General features: G+C 33.4%; 1 protein-coding gene across 1 annotated transcript in view; it reads left to right on the top strand.

Annotated features, from left to right (window-relative positions):
• Positions 1-2,260: 2,260 nt before the first annotated feature.
• Positions 2,261-19,252, top strand: part of LOC108732988 (adenylate cyclase type 6) — an 89,927-nt gene continuing 72,935 nt past the window's right edge. The window contains exons 1-2 of the mRNA XM_025973597.1: positions 2,261-2,451; positions 10,910-11,125. Coding sequence (XP_025829382.1) covers positions 2,365-2,451; positions 10,910-11,125 — 303 coding nt within the window. The 5' untranslated portion in view covers positions 2,261-2,364. The remainder of the gene's footprint in view (positions 2,452-10,909; positions 11,126-19,252) is intronic.

The raw sequence follows: 19,252 nt of genomic DNA, 5'->3' as shown, positions 1-19,252 counted from the left end.
TCCGCCTATAACACCACATTTCGAACGCTTCTAACCTTTTCTTTTCCGCCGCTCCCACTGTCCATGTTTCACACCCGTACAACGCCGTGCTCCAAACATACACCTTTAACAACCTTTTTCGAATTTCTAAATTAACCGTTCGCTAACATAGAAGTGACTTCTTTTTATTGAAGGCGACTCGACCCTGCGCTATCCTTTGCCTTATAACTCTACTACTCCTTCTTTCCTGACTTATCTTTTTTTATTTATGTCGCCCATTTTGATTGAGGGTACCATCTTGAGTTCATAATGCACGCTCATGAATATTCGTTGTTCGAATAGTGTTGTATCCAATATTACTCTTCTTCATCATTTTGTCTGTTCTCTTTATAATTGGAAGTGAGTATTTTTTATGAAGAGGCTTAAGGAGAGCTGTTCCATTTTCATCGGTTTTCTAACGTTCTTTTCCGACTGATTTATTGTACCTAAGCTATTCAAAAATTCCATTGTTCATTTCCATGCTACCTACAAATCAGTGGAATAAATAAATATGAAAATTGGGTTATTATGAAAAGTGTTTAAAAAGCGGTGTGGTCGTATTTTCAGTTTTCAAGAATGATTTGTGGAGATATATATTTGTTCTGTTCACTATTAATCTCTGCAAGGTAATAAACAACGCTGGGAAAATTTACGATTTCTGGCAAGTCAGCAGCGGTCAGAGGAGGTTTTCTTTTACAAGAAACAAGTTCAAGAGTCAAATAAATAAACGAGAATATTCGTTTTGTGGTTCGACGTATTGGCAAGAAGCAGTGACTTCCTTCGGTAGGAGTTCCTTGGGGAATCCTGCAAGATACGACGTTAGACAGTTTGAATTTAAAATTGATTTTACTATAATACGCAAAGAATGCTTGGTTCCGTAATGTACCNGGCGCTTTTCTTCATGTGCGCCGTATCTGTAAACGTGTGTGTAGTACCTGCGTTCCGGGAAAGCAATTAAACCGTTCAAAGAAAACGAGACTTCTCTGGACGGTTGGAGAACGTTGCCGAAAGGAGGCAAGGGAGTATAAAAAGGAAGAGACGAGTAGAATAAATTAGTTTGTAAAACGTTCACCATTAAGTTTTGAATTGCCTCTTATAGAATCCTAACGAAATATAAACTTCTATTCTCTAGTAAACGAAATAAGTCAGAAAATTTCGTAAGCAAAATAAATTATGCCTTTAATAAAAATAATATAATACAAAAGCTCCTTAAAAATTACTTTTAAAGGGGCTCAAATAGACCTCCACACTGTGTGAAACAATAGGGTTCCAGTCTACTGTAAAACTTTTGACGAGTGTATACCAATATTTTAACCGAAATGTTATTGCCTTGTGGAAGAGATAATTCTTAGCATTTTACGTGGTTAGTTAAATATATTTTCCACCTGTAGTGTATGAGACAGTTATTAAAACATCACACGCATAATTCTCGTTATTAGATTATCTTTGAATTCTGGCGCCAAAGGTACAGGAAGAGAACAATTATTACGTACTTACTCTTTTGATTTACTTTTATTAAATTCAACTTTTGTGGTGTCCTTGACTTCTACCTTTGGTCTTGTAGGTACATAGGTACATTACTGATATAAGATCCCTGGGTTATTTAAGGAAGTCGAGAGCTGCCTTTGAAACCTACCGTTCATTAAATGTAATTATAATTAAATAATAGAGCAAGGTGAAACTTTGTGCTGCGTCTCATTTTCTCAATAATTAATTTTCGTAATAATCATCATTTGGTATCTTGCTTCTCTATGTCCTATTACTAAATGCTGAAATATGAGAATTTTGAAACCAAATTTCTGCAAACTAGGTGAAATATAAGCTGTGATGAGCATATGTAAGATTAAATTTAATTACGTTATTGTGCAGTGGTGGCACAAAGAGAGAGAATTACAACTTTAGGGGTGTTATTTTGNATAAATGATGCCTAAATTAAATTTTTAGTTATTGTTTTCTTTTCAAAATTATCATGGGGGCTATAATATGAAAGATGCTAAAAAGAGGCGATTTCGTTTTTCTTTGCTCTTACACAAAAATATTTTGGGGTAATGATTAAAAAAGTTCCCCGACCGCTGCTCTAGAGATTTATAAGGAAGGTCAGTGCAAAATTTTAAGTCTCTAAGCCCACGGGTTTGGCCTGTGCGTTGATGTATCAGTCAGTCAGTTTCTTTCATAGATAAGATGCCCCAGTTCTTCTTTCAAAAGTTGATAGAAGCTGTATTTTTCTCTCATTTTCAGATTGGGTCATTAAACCGAAAATGATGTCGTCATCACTTCGGGAAACGTATAAATCATGAACGGTTTGACAAATTGAGACCCAGAACGCGGTCATCATAAGCGATATCAATGCTGAAGTCAACCGCCACAGCGGGTCTCCCAAAGAAAGATTGGAAACGAAGGTTCAGCCTCCGAGATAGCCGCAGAAGAGGGTTGGTAAGTACTAATTAATCTTTAAACCACCTAATGAATATCACAAAAATTTAATAATGTAATTTTATAATTACAATTAGTTAATGATCTTTCTAGAGTTTAATTATATCATTAACGTTGAGAATTGCTAAGATTAAAAGAAGTTTTGTCTTACATGCTTACTGAACTGGACGCTAGTTTCTATCCGACGTTTGTTAGTTGATGTGTTTTTAAGTATAATTACAAGTACTTACATGCATATTACACATAAATGATACAAATCAATTTAAACATAATTGAGCATTTGGTAATTTTTTTTAATAAACAATTCTGTTGCATGCTCGCCTGAAAATAGATTGCAATTTTGTTTGTTTTTAATTTTCTTTAGATTCACGTATCTGTGCCCATGTAAAAGTACAGAGTGATTGCCTACGGCACAGGTCGTTTGTCGGTCCGTGTTTTTTTTGTAAAATTCATCAAAAAGGACTAGATGTATGCGTTTGAAAGTATCGATTTCACAAGTATATTTATAGCTGTGGGGACAGTTTTATATTTAAAGAGAATTATTAAACGAGTCGAAGCGTTACCGATGAACCAGACCCTAGGGTTGCCCCTCATTTACGAAGTTATGTTTCTGCTGGTGCAAATTAAATTTGTAGCCGAAAAAATTCAATAACCATCACGTTTCCACCATCTCGGTTGTCTTAATTTTATTATTAGCAGCTATACAGTTACAGGTTCCCTCGTCCGACGATAATTTTAATCTTATTACGAAGAAAGTCTGAGTTTTCTTTTTGATTTTGAAAATTCTGCGAATGAGATTATAAGATTCAAAAATTACACTTCTTTGCATTTGTTATAACGCCGGGTGAGACGAAAATTTTTTTGAAAGAGGTCAATATAAAGTTGAATTGAAAGATCTTTCCTAAAATTGGTTTAATTATTTTGAATTAATCTAACAAGTATTTTTACAGAAATTACAATTTCTTATCGTTTTACATGATACTGTAACGAATTTCCTAGTATAGTTTCATCTGTTTGAACGCATTTTACACAAGTAATTTTATTTTACTTAACAACAGTAAATTTGCACTAATTTATTTTATTTGTTCCACACTATGTAACTGTGTTACATTGCATTCGCATTCTTTATGTCTTATGTCCAAATATTATACTGTTTAGGTATTTATCTACTGGTCTATTAAAGGTTGACCTTTCGGTTATATTATTTATATCACTGCCTGCAATTGACTGTCTTCGACTGTTTACCTGCTAATTATTTGTAGGTACCTATACTGTTGTCGAATGCTTTCGAGAATTTTTGGGGGAACATCAAATTATCTCCCGAATCTTCTCGTAATTCTTTTGTATTACACACTTTGATTTATGTTCGGCCGGGAAATAAATAAACGTGTGGTCTTATCGATTTTAAACAAAGGTCATCCCTTTGTAACGTTAAAGATTCTAAAACGTAGTATACAGTCAGCGAATCAATCACAGTAGAGGTAACATTCAACATTCTATAGATTGACTGAAAGACGTTTTTCGACAAACATTTGCAACGTGTTTTGTATAATTGATAATAGCGATGTCCCAAACAGAAAAGTACGATTGGGTTAGGTGTGTGCTAAAGTTGGTTTGCCAGTTATGAGGTTTGGGACAAAGTTGAATAACAATTCTGAGCCAAATATGGTTCAACTATCGAATGATAATATCAGGCCTGGTTTGGCATACAATCTTGGAACAATAATGAATCAGAAAGAGTTGACCTTGCGCAACCAATAACCTTTTGCCAAAGTTATAATCAATGGTGGCCCATGAACTCCGTTTAGTCAAACTTGGGCAATCCCATGGTGGCCAAAGTTCACCAAATCGTCAACTCTGGCAGTTCCTACATGGAGTTTTGTAGAATTGTGGAACTAATATTTTGCTAAATGAAACGTCAATGAAGTAACCAATGTATTAACATTTGTTTAAACAAACTGCTAAGTATAGTTAGTTTAATGATAACTATAATTTTTCTAGTTTAAATGCTTTAACGTTGTTGTTACAATTCCCCGCTTTTTTGACGGAAAGTTTTATATCGAGTTTTAAATTATTTTAAAAAGTTTCCTTCGTAATAACATTTGAAAGTCTTGAGCTTTGAATAATTTATGGCTTCGTCTATAACGTTTTAAATTGTACAGGGACCTAAGAAAAAGTTGATTATCGCAGTTTCTCTTGAATGTGTTGATAAAAAAGAAAGAAACTTATTTTCTAAAATGCCTTTAGATAATGTAAAAACGGTTTTGTTTGGGATTGGATCTTTTCATGCGTCTATTTGAATATCTTATACTTATTTTCTGATGTGTTGTATATCATTTTTATGATTTATTGTCTGAGAACTGCGACTGGATGGTATCACAAACCACTCTTCAACTATACATAATGGAGATGTAGCAAACCATCTCCTTGTCAATCCTGTAAACATTTATTTTCGTTCAACTCATATACATCGGTAAATACGAAGGAAAAATCGGTATTTTCAACTATTTTGTCTGAGGTAAGACAAATTGCGAAAACTTACTGAGTCAAAACAGACGCAATTTTCTTTTATTAATGGCAAAGGATTTAACAAAAAACTTTCATAATTTTAATGTAAGGGCTCCCTGATTGTATTTCCTCAGTCCTTTTTGTATTGACTTTACAGAAAATACTTACATGCATTTTCGAAAAATTTTTGCTTGAAAAGTTTCTAGTTTTTGAAAACGAATATTTAACGGGTACCATGTAGGTATTAGTGTATGTATGTATTTATTATTGTCAAATGAAAGATATATGTGTTATTTTGATGAGAAAAATTAAAAAGTCGAAAAAATTCGTTGTGGCACCGTTCATATAAAGGGATGTTTTCAGTAAGATCGTCGAGAAAGATTTATGGAGCAAAGCATTATGGGAACATCTAATATATCAACTGTATTAACTGCATTTAATATTTGTGCGTTTTCCTTCGAAATAAGATGAATATTTAAAATGTAATTAATTTTGTTTAAACGTTAACTACATATGTATGCATGGTAATATATATATAGAGAGAGAGAGAAATGAAAATTATAATGGTGGAGAAAACTCTGTTTTGGACTGAGAAAGTAGAATTGAGATTTACTCGTTTTTCCTGTCTCCTCCACAATATTTTTCCGACTTGGAAATTCGTGGCCCACCGCGTGCTGTACGAGCAAAGAACACAGACATGCTACGAATTCGCTCGTTTATAAACTGCGCGCATTGAAACGAGAAAATTGAAAATTTCAAAGCGAGATTTACCACCACTCGCTGGCTTTAAATAAGTTATAAACATAAATCATCTAACATCAACGAACGCACGTTTTTTTTTCCTGATTATAAATGCCATTCTATTTTGTTTTGATTGAAAGTAGCAGTTTGTTGGAATTATCTACAACATGAAGAAAATATTTTGTAATATTTCTCAAAATTCTAAACATTATTTGAGTATATCGAGTAGATCTATTACAGAATCAAAGAAACAAAATGTAGAAACCAAAGCTTTTCCTTTTTGTTTAATTCTAAAATCGGACGGAAGCCTAATATTTTTTAAGCGTCGATTTCGAGAAGGTCGACGAATACTGGAATCAATACTAGTTCGGTCATTTTTTTTTCCATAAAAGTCACAAATCCGCTTATAAACGAAGGTGAGCTTTCTATAAAAGCACGCCTTATATAAAAAGGGGCCAAATGTAAGAGTGTTTGGCGTTAAAAACCCGTGGTTGATATTAATATTAATGAGATCAAAAGGTACTTTGTTTTAACTAAAACACAAACTTCGTATTTTTCGAATCGAAGCAAAGTTGAGTTTTTAATGGAAATTGATATCTTGGAAGTTTTCCGAAATAAAAGTTTTAAACAATTTAATTTTTAATTTTCTATTACGACAGTGATTTAAATTAAACACAACATTACTGTTTGTGATTTTATTGAAACGATTGGGAGAAGCCCTTACTTTTATTTTTTAATAGATTGAAGTTTTATTAAGCGTTTTTCTGGAAAGTATGTACTCCTTAAATAATGTGGCTAAACATTACAGTTACCAGCAAATATCAATAGAGGGCGACATGCTGTCACTTTCTTGATATTTAGTTATCCTAGTTTCATTTAGCCATTTCTAGTGAATAGTAAAATTAATTACAAAACACAACGGGATTCAGTGTTCTTTATTTAACGCTTTTGTAATCACAGCAATTAAGAATGTAGTGCTTTAATATTGACTTATTTTTAGTAGCTGAAATAACTTCTATATACCATGTTGCACAAATAATCACATGGATATTATTGTCTTTTCTTCTCATAAACTAAATGCCGAATGCAGTGCAATGTTTACTCAAAGTAAATGTTAAGCAGTCATCAACGGTGGTAGCTACCTACCGATAAATAAATATTGTCCTTTTGTTTCTAAACGGTGTCTACATTTTGCAGTTTACAGTCATCTGCACGTTGGGCTTTATATCAAACATGATCCTTTACGTAATTAGGAAGTTGAAGGGTCATTTAACATTTAATAATGTTTGAGAAGGTTCTTTCTGATTAAGAATATCAACTTGCTATACAGCAAGTGCTTTTCGAAAGAATTGTAAAAAATCGGTTACTATTTTTCATATTCTTTCTTCGATTTCTTTCTCGATGCAGTCGATTTTCAGGTATATAAAGAAAATTAATTAGCCCCCCAAACTTTTAGTCAAATAAGAGTTCTTGAAAGTCGGTCAAGAATTTTGAAAACATTTATTTCGACACTTGATGTTTTTGACCGATTTTCAATTGTTAGCTTTTTTCACTTTCAATCAAAATTACCTCCAATTTGAGAGCAATTTTGTATGTATAAACTTCTACTGTAACGAAAAAAAAATAAAAATTGACTTTTGCTATTACAATAAACAGAATTTGTAATCATCGCCGTCGGCAGATTATAATTAATTGTTAAGTATAACAGACACCTGAAGTAAATCTGTAGTCGTTCTAATTTTGGTATTATTTAAGAAGCCAAAGGTTAATTGCTGTACCGTTGAAAATCGTCCATCCGTACGTAGAAATAGTAACTGTTCCATTTGGTACTTGTCCAATTAGGCGTTATTTACAGAGAGTAAGGTTTTGTGTCGGAAGCAGGAAAGTATTCCATCAAAGGAACCCTCAAAAGAGAAGTTCTATGCGGTTCGTCATGCAGAATATCCCATTTAGCGCAGACAACTGGAAAGGTGCCAACTAGAGGCTTTGGAATCGATAGCATTTTCGGATTTTCTACGATCAACCTGCAAATGCCGTTGCATTTAACATTAATAAATATGCTGAAAACACAAGGCTTCAGCAATATTTGAACGTCCCGTTTTCTAATGACTTTCCGTCTGTTGGTACCATTAGAAGTAGGTATTAGATATATGACAGAAACTAATTTCTTTCCAATAGGATTCTAGTTTCCTGATAGTTACCTCAAATCAAAAATACCGTGTCACAATTCATGATCCATTATTAATTTCGACAGCAATAGTCCTTAGCAAGGATGAAATAAAACAAAGCTATAACTTCGTAACATTCGTTTAAAATCTATATAGGTATGGAATATATACATACCTTTTATCGAGTTAAAGGTCTCGGGATTCTAAGGTCATTAAAAAACGAAAGCGGAACGATCGGTAGCACGGTTTATGCGTGCGTGATTAAAACGTACGCCATAAAAGTACATGTACTTTTCTGAAATTGCGCGAAAAGCTTCAAGTTCTTGTAGACGAGCTTTTCACGAGTATCGTAGTTATGTGGTTGTGGGTTGTACCAAACACGTATCAAATAAAAGGCATATGTACGTAAAGTGAAATGCTGAACTTTAGAGTTTTATAGCTTTAGCGATTTTGCCTTTTGGTGTTGTTGAAAGTTGCTTATATCTGTGTTCGTAACAACAGCTTTAGAGGCTTTTAGCAACACTAAGTTATTGACTGCATTATCGTTCTTCCTTCTGAGTTCATTAAGACACTTGTAGAAGAGCCCTCTTAATATTCTAGAGAGAGTTCTGAACTTGATCCTTTTAGGATAATTGGGACCAAAACAACAATCTAGAATTGATTTGGATTAAACTGTCAGGGAGCTCAAACATTTGGAAGTAGTATTTTCTGAACTGCCTATCCTATTAATTAAGTTTTCAATATGCTTTTGTAAATACTTAATTTGGGGACTACCGCGCGGTTAGACTGTTTGGCCAGCTTTTTATTCGGCAGACGTACTGTCGACGATAAAGCGGTGTAATATTGCGACGCTTCTATTGTTATTTTGCTTGACTGATTAAATGAAGTCGTATTTGACCTTAATTGAATGCGGGCAAAGGCGGGAAGTTCGATCTTAATCAGTCTGCTTAACAAACACCTGCTTGCACCGTCTGTAAGAGAACAGACAACGAGACACGTGGGATGTACCTAATGAAAATCCTTGACTTATTAACTGAAGTTAGTAATTTAAACGGAAGGGTGTCAAACACGATTCAATAAAGGAAAATACGTTAAACACCTTCTTTGCAATATGTAGGTAGTTAATCAATATATTAATTCTGGACACATCTTGAATATTCCCGCAGATAGGGATCTATCGATGGTGGATAAAGTTTGTATTAAAAGCGCGGACCGTACCCTGAGTGACACATATTTGCCGCATAACAATAGAAGTTTCGGTATTCTTGAGAAGAATGAAGAATCCTTCAGAGAATTCGACAATAATAAGGTTACACTGTTGGATCTATAAAATTGATATTTATAAATTGTAATTGCTCATTGCAAATTAAATGAATGGTATTAGATAGATCAGTACTGCATGAAAATAAATAAAAGTAAAACTAAAATACTGGTATGCAAGGGAAGAAAAAGTAGGGAAAGAGCGAATATAAAGATAGGAGACGAAAAATTAGAAGAAGTGGCTGATTTTAGATACCTAGGAAGTCAGATAAATGAGGATGGAAGGAGTAGTAGGGATATAAAGCAGAGGATAGCGCAGGGTCGTGTCGCCTTTAATAAAAAGAAGTCACTTCTATGCTCGCGAACGGTTAATTTAGAAATTCGAAAAAGGTTGTTAAAGGTGTATGTTTGGAGCACGGCGTTGTACGGGTGTGAAACATGGACAGTGGGAGCGGCGGAAAAGAAAAGGTTAGTAGCGTTCGAAATGTGGTGTTGTAGGCGGATGATGAGGATAACGTGGGTAGAAAAGGTTAGAAATGAAGAGGTACTGGAAAGAATAGGAGAACAGAGGACTCTATGGAAGTCAATAAAAAATAGGCGAGATAGGTTGGTAGGACACCTTCTCAGGCATGAAGACATATTAGAGGCAGAAACAGAAGTTAGGAGGGGTAGAGGTAGACCTAGATTAGATTACTGTTCGCAAATAGTTAAGGATGTGTATTGTTCTAGTTTTAGGGAAATGCGAAGTTTAGCTCAGGATAGGAAAGAGTGGAGGTTCATGTCCAACCAGTCTTAGGACTGATGATGATTAGGTTATGAAAATCTTTCAAGCTGATGTAGAAGATGCAGAGGTAAATTAGTTTGTAAAACGTTCACCATTAAGTTTTGAATTGCCTCTTATAGAATCCTAACTAAAATACAGTACACAAGTGGGTTGTGGCATGAAAATGTGTCGTTAATTTAGTAGAGTATGAAGCACAAGTATGTGAGTAAACAATTTCCTTTCATTGACTACTTGTAATACTAAAACCGCAGAACTAGAACTCGAATACAATCGATACTGTAGAGCTAAAAGTCAGAAAATCCAAGTTGGCTCGGGTCCAAAAGTTGCTTCAGTAAATTATTGTCTTAATATTTTTTTTGATGTGCTGCATGTAAACAACAGACAGATAGTCCGATCGTAATTTACTGAATATCGTGGAGAATGGACATTTTGTTTTGACATATGTTTATGCTGGAAAAGTCGATACTCTTCACGCATTTTGTTTTCTGTTTTTTTTTTCGTTATATTTTCAGAGGAATAACTGAAACGTATACTATATTAAGAAGTGATTATTTTATCAGTAAATCCAAATATAGGTTTGCTTTCTTCCGTTTTTGGCAGTTTTATACATCTACGTCAAACGTAAATATATTTTTCTAGGACACAACCGTGCTTTAGGGTTTAATTTTTTATAAAGCCCTTATTAATAGATTTCGACGTCTAGCTTATAAGGATCTTCAGTATGCAAGAGCTACTATTAGAGCAAATATTACACACAAACATTCGACTTTACTAAAAAAGAATTGAAAATAAAGCCAGACAAACGCTTGTCCTTTTGATATATTCACTTTTCAATTTATTTTTTGTGTTAAGCCTGGATTTTGTTTATTCTTATTCTGGTTTTCGTCCTTTGGCTACAGAGGAGTAGTCCTCAATCACCGAACAGTTTTTCGGGAAGAAGTCTGCTTTTGTTGTTTTTCGATTAACGTCGACTAAACCTACTTCTCCTTTTTTCTAGGACACTCGATCCCAATCGGGAGGTAGCAGGCGTTGGACAAGTCTCAGACATTATCCTCATATGCATCCTGAACAAGTGAATCTCACGTCACCGCCATCAATGCCGTCGACTTCTACCAATAGTCCTGTACCGGAGGTTGTGAAGAAAAGCAATTGGCAGGTTATCGAACATTTCGGTTCGACTAACAAAGGAAGTCTTTCATCTTCTTTGATTGCGGTAAGGCATTTATTAACAAGTTACTGAAAAACTCCGTTGTTAATATTATGTCAGCACAGGGCAAAATAGCATTACGTAGTTAGTATCAGCAATTTCTTATGCTGAAGTGTACGATGTGTTGCAAACCTATTTACAAACAATTCCTTTAAATTTAATTTTTCAAATAATTTTTAAGAAAATGATAAAACAAATTGTTCACAAAAGTGAATTTCGACCACTCGAAGCAATGGTACTAACAGTTTCGAGCTCACAGTGACTGATAGGGGGGAAAAACTAGTTGGATTAATAATATTTTTGATTATATTCTGACTTTTATTGAATGATAATCTTTGTATTAATACTGACAGATTAGTGTCACCCCTTTCCGTGTTAAGTATATTTAATTTAAACAACTTCTCGAATAGATACTGTGTGTGGAATGGTTGCAGATGAACGGTTTTCTTTGTCGAACTGGAGCAAGCTGTTAACGCCATAAAAGGTTAAGCGTTACTTGGAGTTGTCGCTTAAAAGACAGTCGAAGGATAATTAACAGCAAAAGTCGCAAATGTAATGTACCGAAAAGTTTCTAATTAAATGATGAATTGGTGTTAAAGTTCCGTTTCGATGAGAAACTTTAGGCAACTTAGAAAATTACTTCAGTCTTTTGGAAACAAGATTTCTAAGGGTGGATGTGCTGCTGCGCAAGAAGAGGCAATACGCTTTCCAAATATCTTCCTTGTTATAGAAAAATAATGAAAATTAGAGTCGTATCTTAACTGTTCTTGTATTATTTTTTTATACGCGATCTTGATATTCTCTTGGTTTCAAGAAATCTTGGATGAAAAACATGTTAAATATTAAAATATTATATAATTTTTATTTATTTTGTTATACATTTTTAATTGTAACTTTTTACATCTCCGGAAGCTTTGATTCAAAAACGAGATATACTTAACTTTTGTACTTAACAAATACTGTTATTCTGTTTTCCATATCGATTTAAATCAATAAATAAATAAATGCTCAGTTGAGGGTTAAAAATATATGACAATTCTCCTTGAAAATAGAACGCTTGCTGTATTGAGTGATCAATTTTGATAACTGCTTGTACAAGAAATTGCTGACTGGGATTATATCTTCAAGGTTTCGAACTGCCAATCCACTTGGGGCTTATCAGAATTGGGGATGTCGTAAATAATTATTATTTCCATGAGATTTAGGATGCTTCTATCAGTAATCCCATGACGTATGCCCCGATTACAGTTACGAAAAATTGGAATCTTTCTACCTCATTTTGGTCCAATATTCTTGGCAGAAAGTGAAATAACTCGCAATAAATACAAATCATCATAAATTGGAGTATTAAGGAGAATGTGGGGTAGCTTATTTATTACCTTTATTGAAATATTAACTGTTTTTCATAAAATAAAAATATGAAGCCTCTTGTAAAAAGTATTCCTTCTAGAGGACTGAATAAAGCATTATTGACATCAGTGCGTGTCAAGAATGGAATTGATTTTCTAATCACAAAATTTTTACACATTAAAACTGAATTTACGTACGTTTTAATATATCTCTGATTTAAATCCAGTTATAGAGGTAAAACTTAAAGATTCTGCTAGATATTTTGGTGAAATTGCAGAAACTCTGCCATAATGCTCACCCTTCCGTCAATAACTAACTTCCTCTAGAATTAATTAGTGTCGCATGACTTTGAAATTCTTCGACGCTTCGGAGGTTCGACAGCTGTAGCTGCAGATGCAAATGTTGGATTTGTTGAGGCTATCAGCCAATTTTGTATGCAAACAGTTCGTGAATTTTAGTTGTGAGTTTGTTGCACTGATATTCCAATATTTGAAGTGGATTTTGGAAGAACAACGAGAACGACGTTGTAATTGGAATCAAACAGAACAACGACAACGGGAAACGACTCTTCAAAAGATGTCATCGCGTTCGACCAATTTGCTTTCAAATTATGTGTATTTCACGTTTATGCGAATGTATTAAGCTAGACTCTTGATACTTCAAAAGCGACACATTTGAATAGTAACAGTAATCTCTACCCTTTTCACTCCTTGCTTTTAAAATATGTCTCCAACTAGCCTTTGTACCAACGTATCTCGCCTATTTCTTATTGTAATACCTCTTCATTTCTAATTTTTAACATCTTCCTAAATTTCCGCAGTGTCCACCATTCATGACTTACTTATACCTTCAAACAACGAATTTCCAAATTAAACCATCGTTTTTTGTAAAAATTGTTCCGACTCTGCTCTATTCTTTATTTTATATGCCTCTAGCGCTTTTTCCATCTTGAATTATCTGTCTCTCTGTTCTTTATCATCATCATCATAAGGTCGTCAGTCCTAAAACTGGTTGGACACGCACCTCGACTCTTTCATATCTTGCGCTAATCTTCGCATTTCCCTAAAACTAGAACAACCCACATTCTTAACTATTTACGAACAATAATCTAATCTAGGTCTACCTCTACTCCTCCTAACTTCCGTTTCTGCCCTTAGTATGTCTCTAACTAGACCTCCATGCTACTAATCTAACTCATCTATTTCTTATTAACTTCCATAGAGTCCTCTGTTCTCTTACTTATTTTAATACCTCTTCATTTCTAACCTTCTGTAGCGACCACGAGCGTGATTGTGTGCGATAGGGCATACATGTGTGTGAGCGGCTTATCGATTCGCCGACTAGCCGCGGGCGCTTTTCTTCATGTGCGCCGTATCTGTAAACGTGTGTGTAGTACCTGCGTTCCGGGAAAGCAATTAAACCGTTCAAAGAAAACGAGACTTCTCTGGACGGTTGGAGAACGTTGCCGAAAGGAGGCAAGGGAGTATAAAAAGGAAGAGACGAGTAGAAATAAATTGACCGTTGCAGAGGTGAATCAAGAGATAAATAGACACTGATAGAAGTGAAATAAATAGAACTGTGAATAGTAACAGTAGTGTAAATAAATAGAATAATTACCTAAGTTTAGTAATAAGTTAATAGTGTTTTAAAGTCCTTTGCTAATAATTAGTGTAAATAAATAGCTTTTGTCGTTGTTAGTCTTAAAAGTTAATTTGCTAAACCCACGAACATTACACTTCTCTATCCACGGTATCCTCAGAATTCGCCTGTAACACTCTGTTTTTTACATATTATTAATTCTTTCCCTGGAGATTGTACAGTTATCGTGGAGAGTATAACTATTTTATTAGCTTAAGTGTATTGTGGAGTTTTAATAAGTATCAAATTTTTTAAAATTTCTTTTGATTCTGCTAAAATAACAATTGGGTGTCCCGTAGTAATCAATAACCTCGATTACGTATAAATTGTGTTTTGCCCGCCCTTATTTCATACTCCATTGCCGTTTATTTTTCCGCTTTATATTAATTATGCTTTGGTCGAGACGATGATTAAAAGCTTTAAACATGCAAATGTTAGCTAAATATTAATTAAGCAGACGCTTCTAAAAGCCCACGCCGCAATGCATATCCCAAAGAAAACGTCCAAAAGTCTGTAATGCAAATAGGCAAATAATTAATTAATATTTCTTGTAAAGACTACTCTTCCATAACAGATTTTAATCGTGCTTCATCCATCATCAATAATTAATTTAGTACCCAAATGATTCGCTTTTCTACTTGTAAACATCTTTAATATGTTCGTAATTGTTAGGTGTTCGCTATCAAAATAAAACGATTACGATTTCGGTTTGCTTCTTTTTTATTAATGGGAAAATTTTTATAGACTACAAATTACCTCAAATTAATGAGGAAAATTGTTGCTGTTGTCACACCTTTGGTTTTACGCTTTGATCACTAAGCCACTGGAGGTGACAGTAGAAAGACCGACGAAACGTTACTTATTAGGTCATAGATTCGTCGAACTAACGTATATATATCATATGAAATAATAATTAAAGAAACTTTTAATAGTAGTTAATGTTTAATATTAGTGTAAAAATGTATTTCATATGATATTTGTTTTTTTTAATTTGGAGTATTGATTGCCAGTTAAAGTATAATAACGGTCCAGCTCCAAAACATTTTTAATATCTTATATCCAGTTATACTGTTCATTTTGCAGTATATAAATACCTACTTATACGGATTTAACATTATCATTATTTTTAGCTTTTTATCTCCTTGGGTAAGATTAAACTACTGTTGAACAAATAATCCTCCTTAAAGACATATTTTAGCTTTTGTCAGTTAACGGCTTTTCCGGAATAGTAATTTTCTTTCAATACGAAGAACATGTTCTTATAGAACCTTTCATCATACGCATTTGTGTTGTGCTGCTGTTATTCTATCAGTTTCACGAAAATCTTGCATCCCTAACCATATTCGTACAAAAGAACAGTTCTGTGTTAAATTTTTTTCTTCCTTCAAACGACTTCGTTTCAAATCCCCTTTATCCGATTTTTCTTCGATAGATTTACAATTTGACGTGTATTCAAAGAAAAGCCAGATCCAAAAATATTTTCGACACTGTCACTTCATTTTCTTTTGCAGGGTTTTACTCTTAATGCAATGTTTACGTTCTGCAACTCACAAAAAGTACTCCAAAGGTATTAAATCCATAAAAACCTTCTAAATGAAAAGGGAAACATGTTTTACTTTTTAAATTATTTATATTCGTTAGGGTTCAAATACACTGACGTGAAACACTTCACTTATTTGACTTTTACTTTCTGGTTTAATAAATACTGCAAGTAAGCGTTGTTTCTTGTAAAAGAAATTTTGTATTGCTATTTTTCGTTTTTTTTTTTGTTTCTTTTGTAACTGTATTTATCTAAATAGGTATCTGTAGTATGAAGACCGTCAATTTCCTGAAGCCATTCTGAGTAAAAAGTTGGGAAATTTCATTTTCCATCGTAGAAATTATTAAAGCCAGTTTAATTTGATGCTATTTTGAGCCCTTGGCTATTAAAATTTTTGTCGNAGGACAGCAAGCCAGTCTAGATAAATCCTTGTATAAGGTCTTTTATAAAAAAAAAATATATACATCACGTTCGTTCCTGTATCCACTGATGTTAAGGTTATTAAAAGCACACAAGTGGTTTTTAACGTTCAAATTCAAAACCTACGTAGCAGTTTGTAATTTTATTGAATATTATATGGTGTATCGTTAAAATCTGCAATACATTGTAAAAAATGCCTACGGCAAAGTTTTGATAGCAGATTTGAGCGTTATGGACCACAAGCCTTATTTCGTGTGATGGGAATGTAAATGGTTTATTGATTATCTATAAGCTTACCGCTCTAAATAGGTATCTGTAGTATGAAGACCGTCAATTTCCTGAAGCCATTCTGAGTAAAAAGTTGGGAAATTTCATTTTCCATCGTAGAAATTATTAAAGCCAGTTTAATTTGATGCTATTTTGAGCCCTTGGCTATTAAAATTTTTGTCGTCTAAATTCTTCTCTGCTCATTCCTTCATAACTTCGACCAAACTGCGAAAAAATTTCTGCATGAATTAAAATGTAATACATAATTAGTCGACGAAAAAATGTAGTCGAAGAATCCTTTTTTAATTAAATCTTTTTTGCTTTTAACAAATATTACGTAGACACTGAATACTCTAATTATTGTTAAAATAACGAATTAGAAAACAAAAAAGATAGGAAGCTCTTTTTCTATCTCTCTTTCGTTCTTGATTTGATAAATTTCCACATCACTTTTACATTTTATCATTTAATGACACAGTATTAAAATTTTATAGTTTGTATTACAAGTTTACAATATGATTATGATAAAACTTTTTTTAATATAATTTGTGAAATCTTGATTACAATTATATTTCAAGAGAGTGATTTAATCGTAGCCCAATGCCGTTTTCCGAAAAGATTATTATGATGACTTTATTAAGGGTAACATTTACCTTTGATTAAATTATAACATGGTAAACAGAAGCCACTTTTACCGCCACCGGACGTGTTGTTAATGTTGTGTGCTATTGACTCCTAGTTTCCTGCTTTTGTATTTATTGATCGATTAAAAATTGTGTTCCTCGCAATTAATAACACATTCGGGCTTAGACGCATTGTTTACCCCTAAAGGTGGCTGAAAGTAAGTTCGTTTCGTTCAAAATTAGGGTAAACTTTCGTTATGTACTTACCGAGCGAGTTCGCTCCGCTTGAAAAGGCGATATTGAAACCTCAGACAGCTACAATTTTCTTTTGTTGAACGGAACTGCGTAAATTTTCATCTCGGAATGTTTTCGAAAGCAGATATTAGAGTCGTATTTCTCTCTTTATAGTCAATCTGTACGCGTTTAAGAAAATTAATGAACGCGATATCGCCATAGCTTTCCTGAAAGTTAATTAAGTGCGGAACCGGTATTTTGTTACTTTGATGGGGCCCAGAAGTCGTCTCGTTTTCATCTCGTTTTAAACTCCTATAAACAATTTCAACATTTCTTGGAATTAAACCGCATTCGTGTGAAATAAATCCTTCTTCTTCGGCGGCGATGTACTTATGTATACACGGAGGCCTGCAGCTAATTATTATAGCTAATCCTTTGTGATTTCCCGCCACAGATATACTCAAATTCCTAAATTGAATCAGTATAAATCTATTATGGCGTAAATTAATCTATGATTTTCCATTCAATAACTTTAATAAAACCATAATCATACGTTGAAATGTTGAAGGACTGTATGTTAAGGAAACGTACCCACACTACGCGAGTCATTTTTTTACAATTTTCCCCCATCAGTTACCACCCATAGTATATACCTAGATCCTCCCTCCTCCTTCTAGTTTTCTCGTAATAATTCATAAATATGGTTCTAAATCATATTTTGCAAACAGAAAGTTTTGAACATAAAGCTTTGAAAAACGTGAAATTTCCTCAGAGGATATTGACTATGAGATGCAAACCTAAGTCCCCTGCCCCTGTGACCAGACGTAGTATTTTTAAGATCCTCCCTAATTTCGGGTCACGTGGTATCTATACTTTATATATAGAAATTGTGGTTTCTGGGTGTGGTAGATCCTGATCCTGGTTTGATCGGTGCCTACTGGTCCGAAAAATATCAATTCTTTTAAATATTAACTTAACATTACATTCAAAATGTGTTTAATTTAATTCTTAACATTTCACTCTCAGTTCCTGTTACCGTGTCATAAGTTCAATGTTTGTCTTAAATGACAGGTAGAATTTTCCGTAAGCTTTTTTTACTCCTGCATTAATTGCGTCAAATGAAATGTAGCAACGCTTTGGAAAAAAGTACAAAATAGCTTCATGAGGTTGAAATTTTAACGTACTTCGTAATTATATTTTAGACGATCGGTTTCTTCTAAAGTTTGCTTAACCTGCTTAATTATTCTAAAGGGGAACGACAGGTGTTTTGTGTTGACAAATTTGTGGATTTCGATAATTACTAACGGCTATTTATAACGTCTTCTTTCAGAAACATAATGTGTAACAACTACATTCGGTTAAGTAATTCATGTAAATATTTACATTTTTAATATCTACCTATTAAAAGGAAGCAGTATATTTTTGTTTATATTTATAACATGCTTATAATGTGCTGTTTATTAATTAAATCTATCTTTAACAAAATCATAAAAACCCAAAAAATTAATTGTTCAGTTATTATTTGAACAGAATTACGCAATAACGCTTTGATGTTATTTCTATAATGAAGTGAGATAATTTGTAACAATTGGATAGGGACAACGAAATTTAATAAATCGACGAAAGTACAACTAAAGAGAGTGGAATGAACAGAGGTAGATTTTTCTGAATCGTTTTAACGAAAACCTGTTACTATTTTTAGAAAGAATTTTTCTTTTTCCTAATGGTCGTTATCCAAAACACAATCTAAGTAAAAAAGGATGCTGAAAAAGGAGTTTTTGTATTGAAAAATGATCTAAATTTTTGTCTTTCTAAAGGACAGCAAGCCAGTCTAGATAAATCCTTGTATAAGGTCTTTTATAAAAAAAAAATATATACATCACGTTCGTTCCTGTATCCCACTGTCACTTCATTTTCTTTTGCAGGGTTTTACTCTTAATGCAATGTTTACGTTCTGCAACTCACAAAAAGTACTCCAAAGGTATTAAATCCATAAAAACCTTCTAAATGAAAAGGGAAACATGTTTTACTTTTTAAATTATTTATATTCGTTAGGGTTCA

The sequence above is a fragment of the Agrilus planipennis genome, unplaced genomic scaffold, assembly GCF_000699045.2.
Source record: "Agrilus planipennis isolate EAB-ADULT unplaced genomic scaffold, Apla_2.0 scaffold51, whole genome shotgun sequence".
In the NCBI taxonomy this organism is placed as follows: domain Eukaryota; kingdom Metazoa; phylum Arthropoda; class Insecta; order Coleoptera; family Buprestidae; genus Agrilus; species Agrilus planipennis.
Note: the sequence above shows the minus strand (reverse complement) of the source record. Positions and strands in the feature narration are given on the sequence as shown.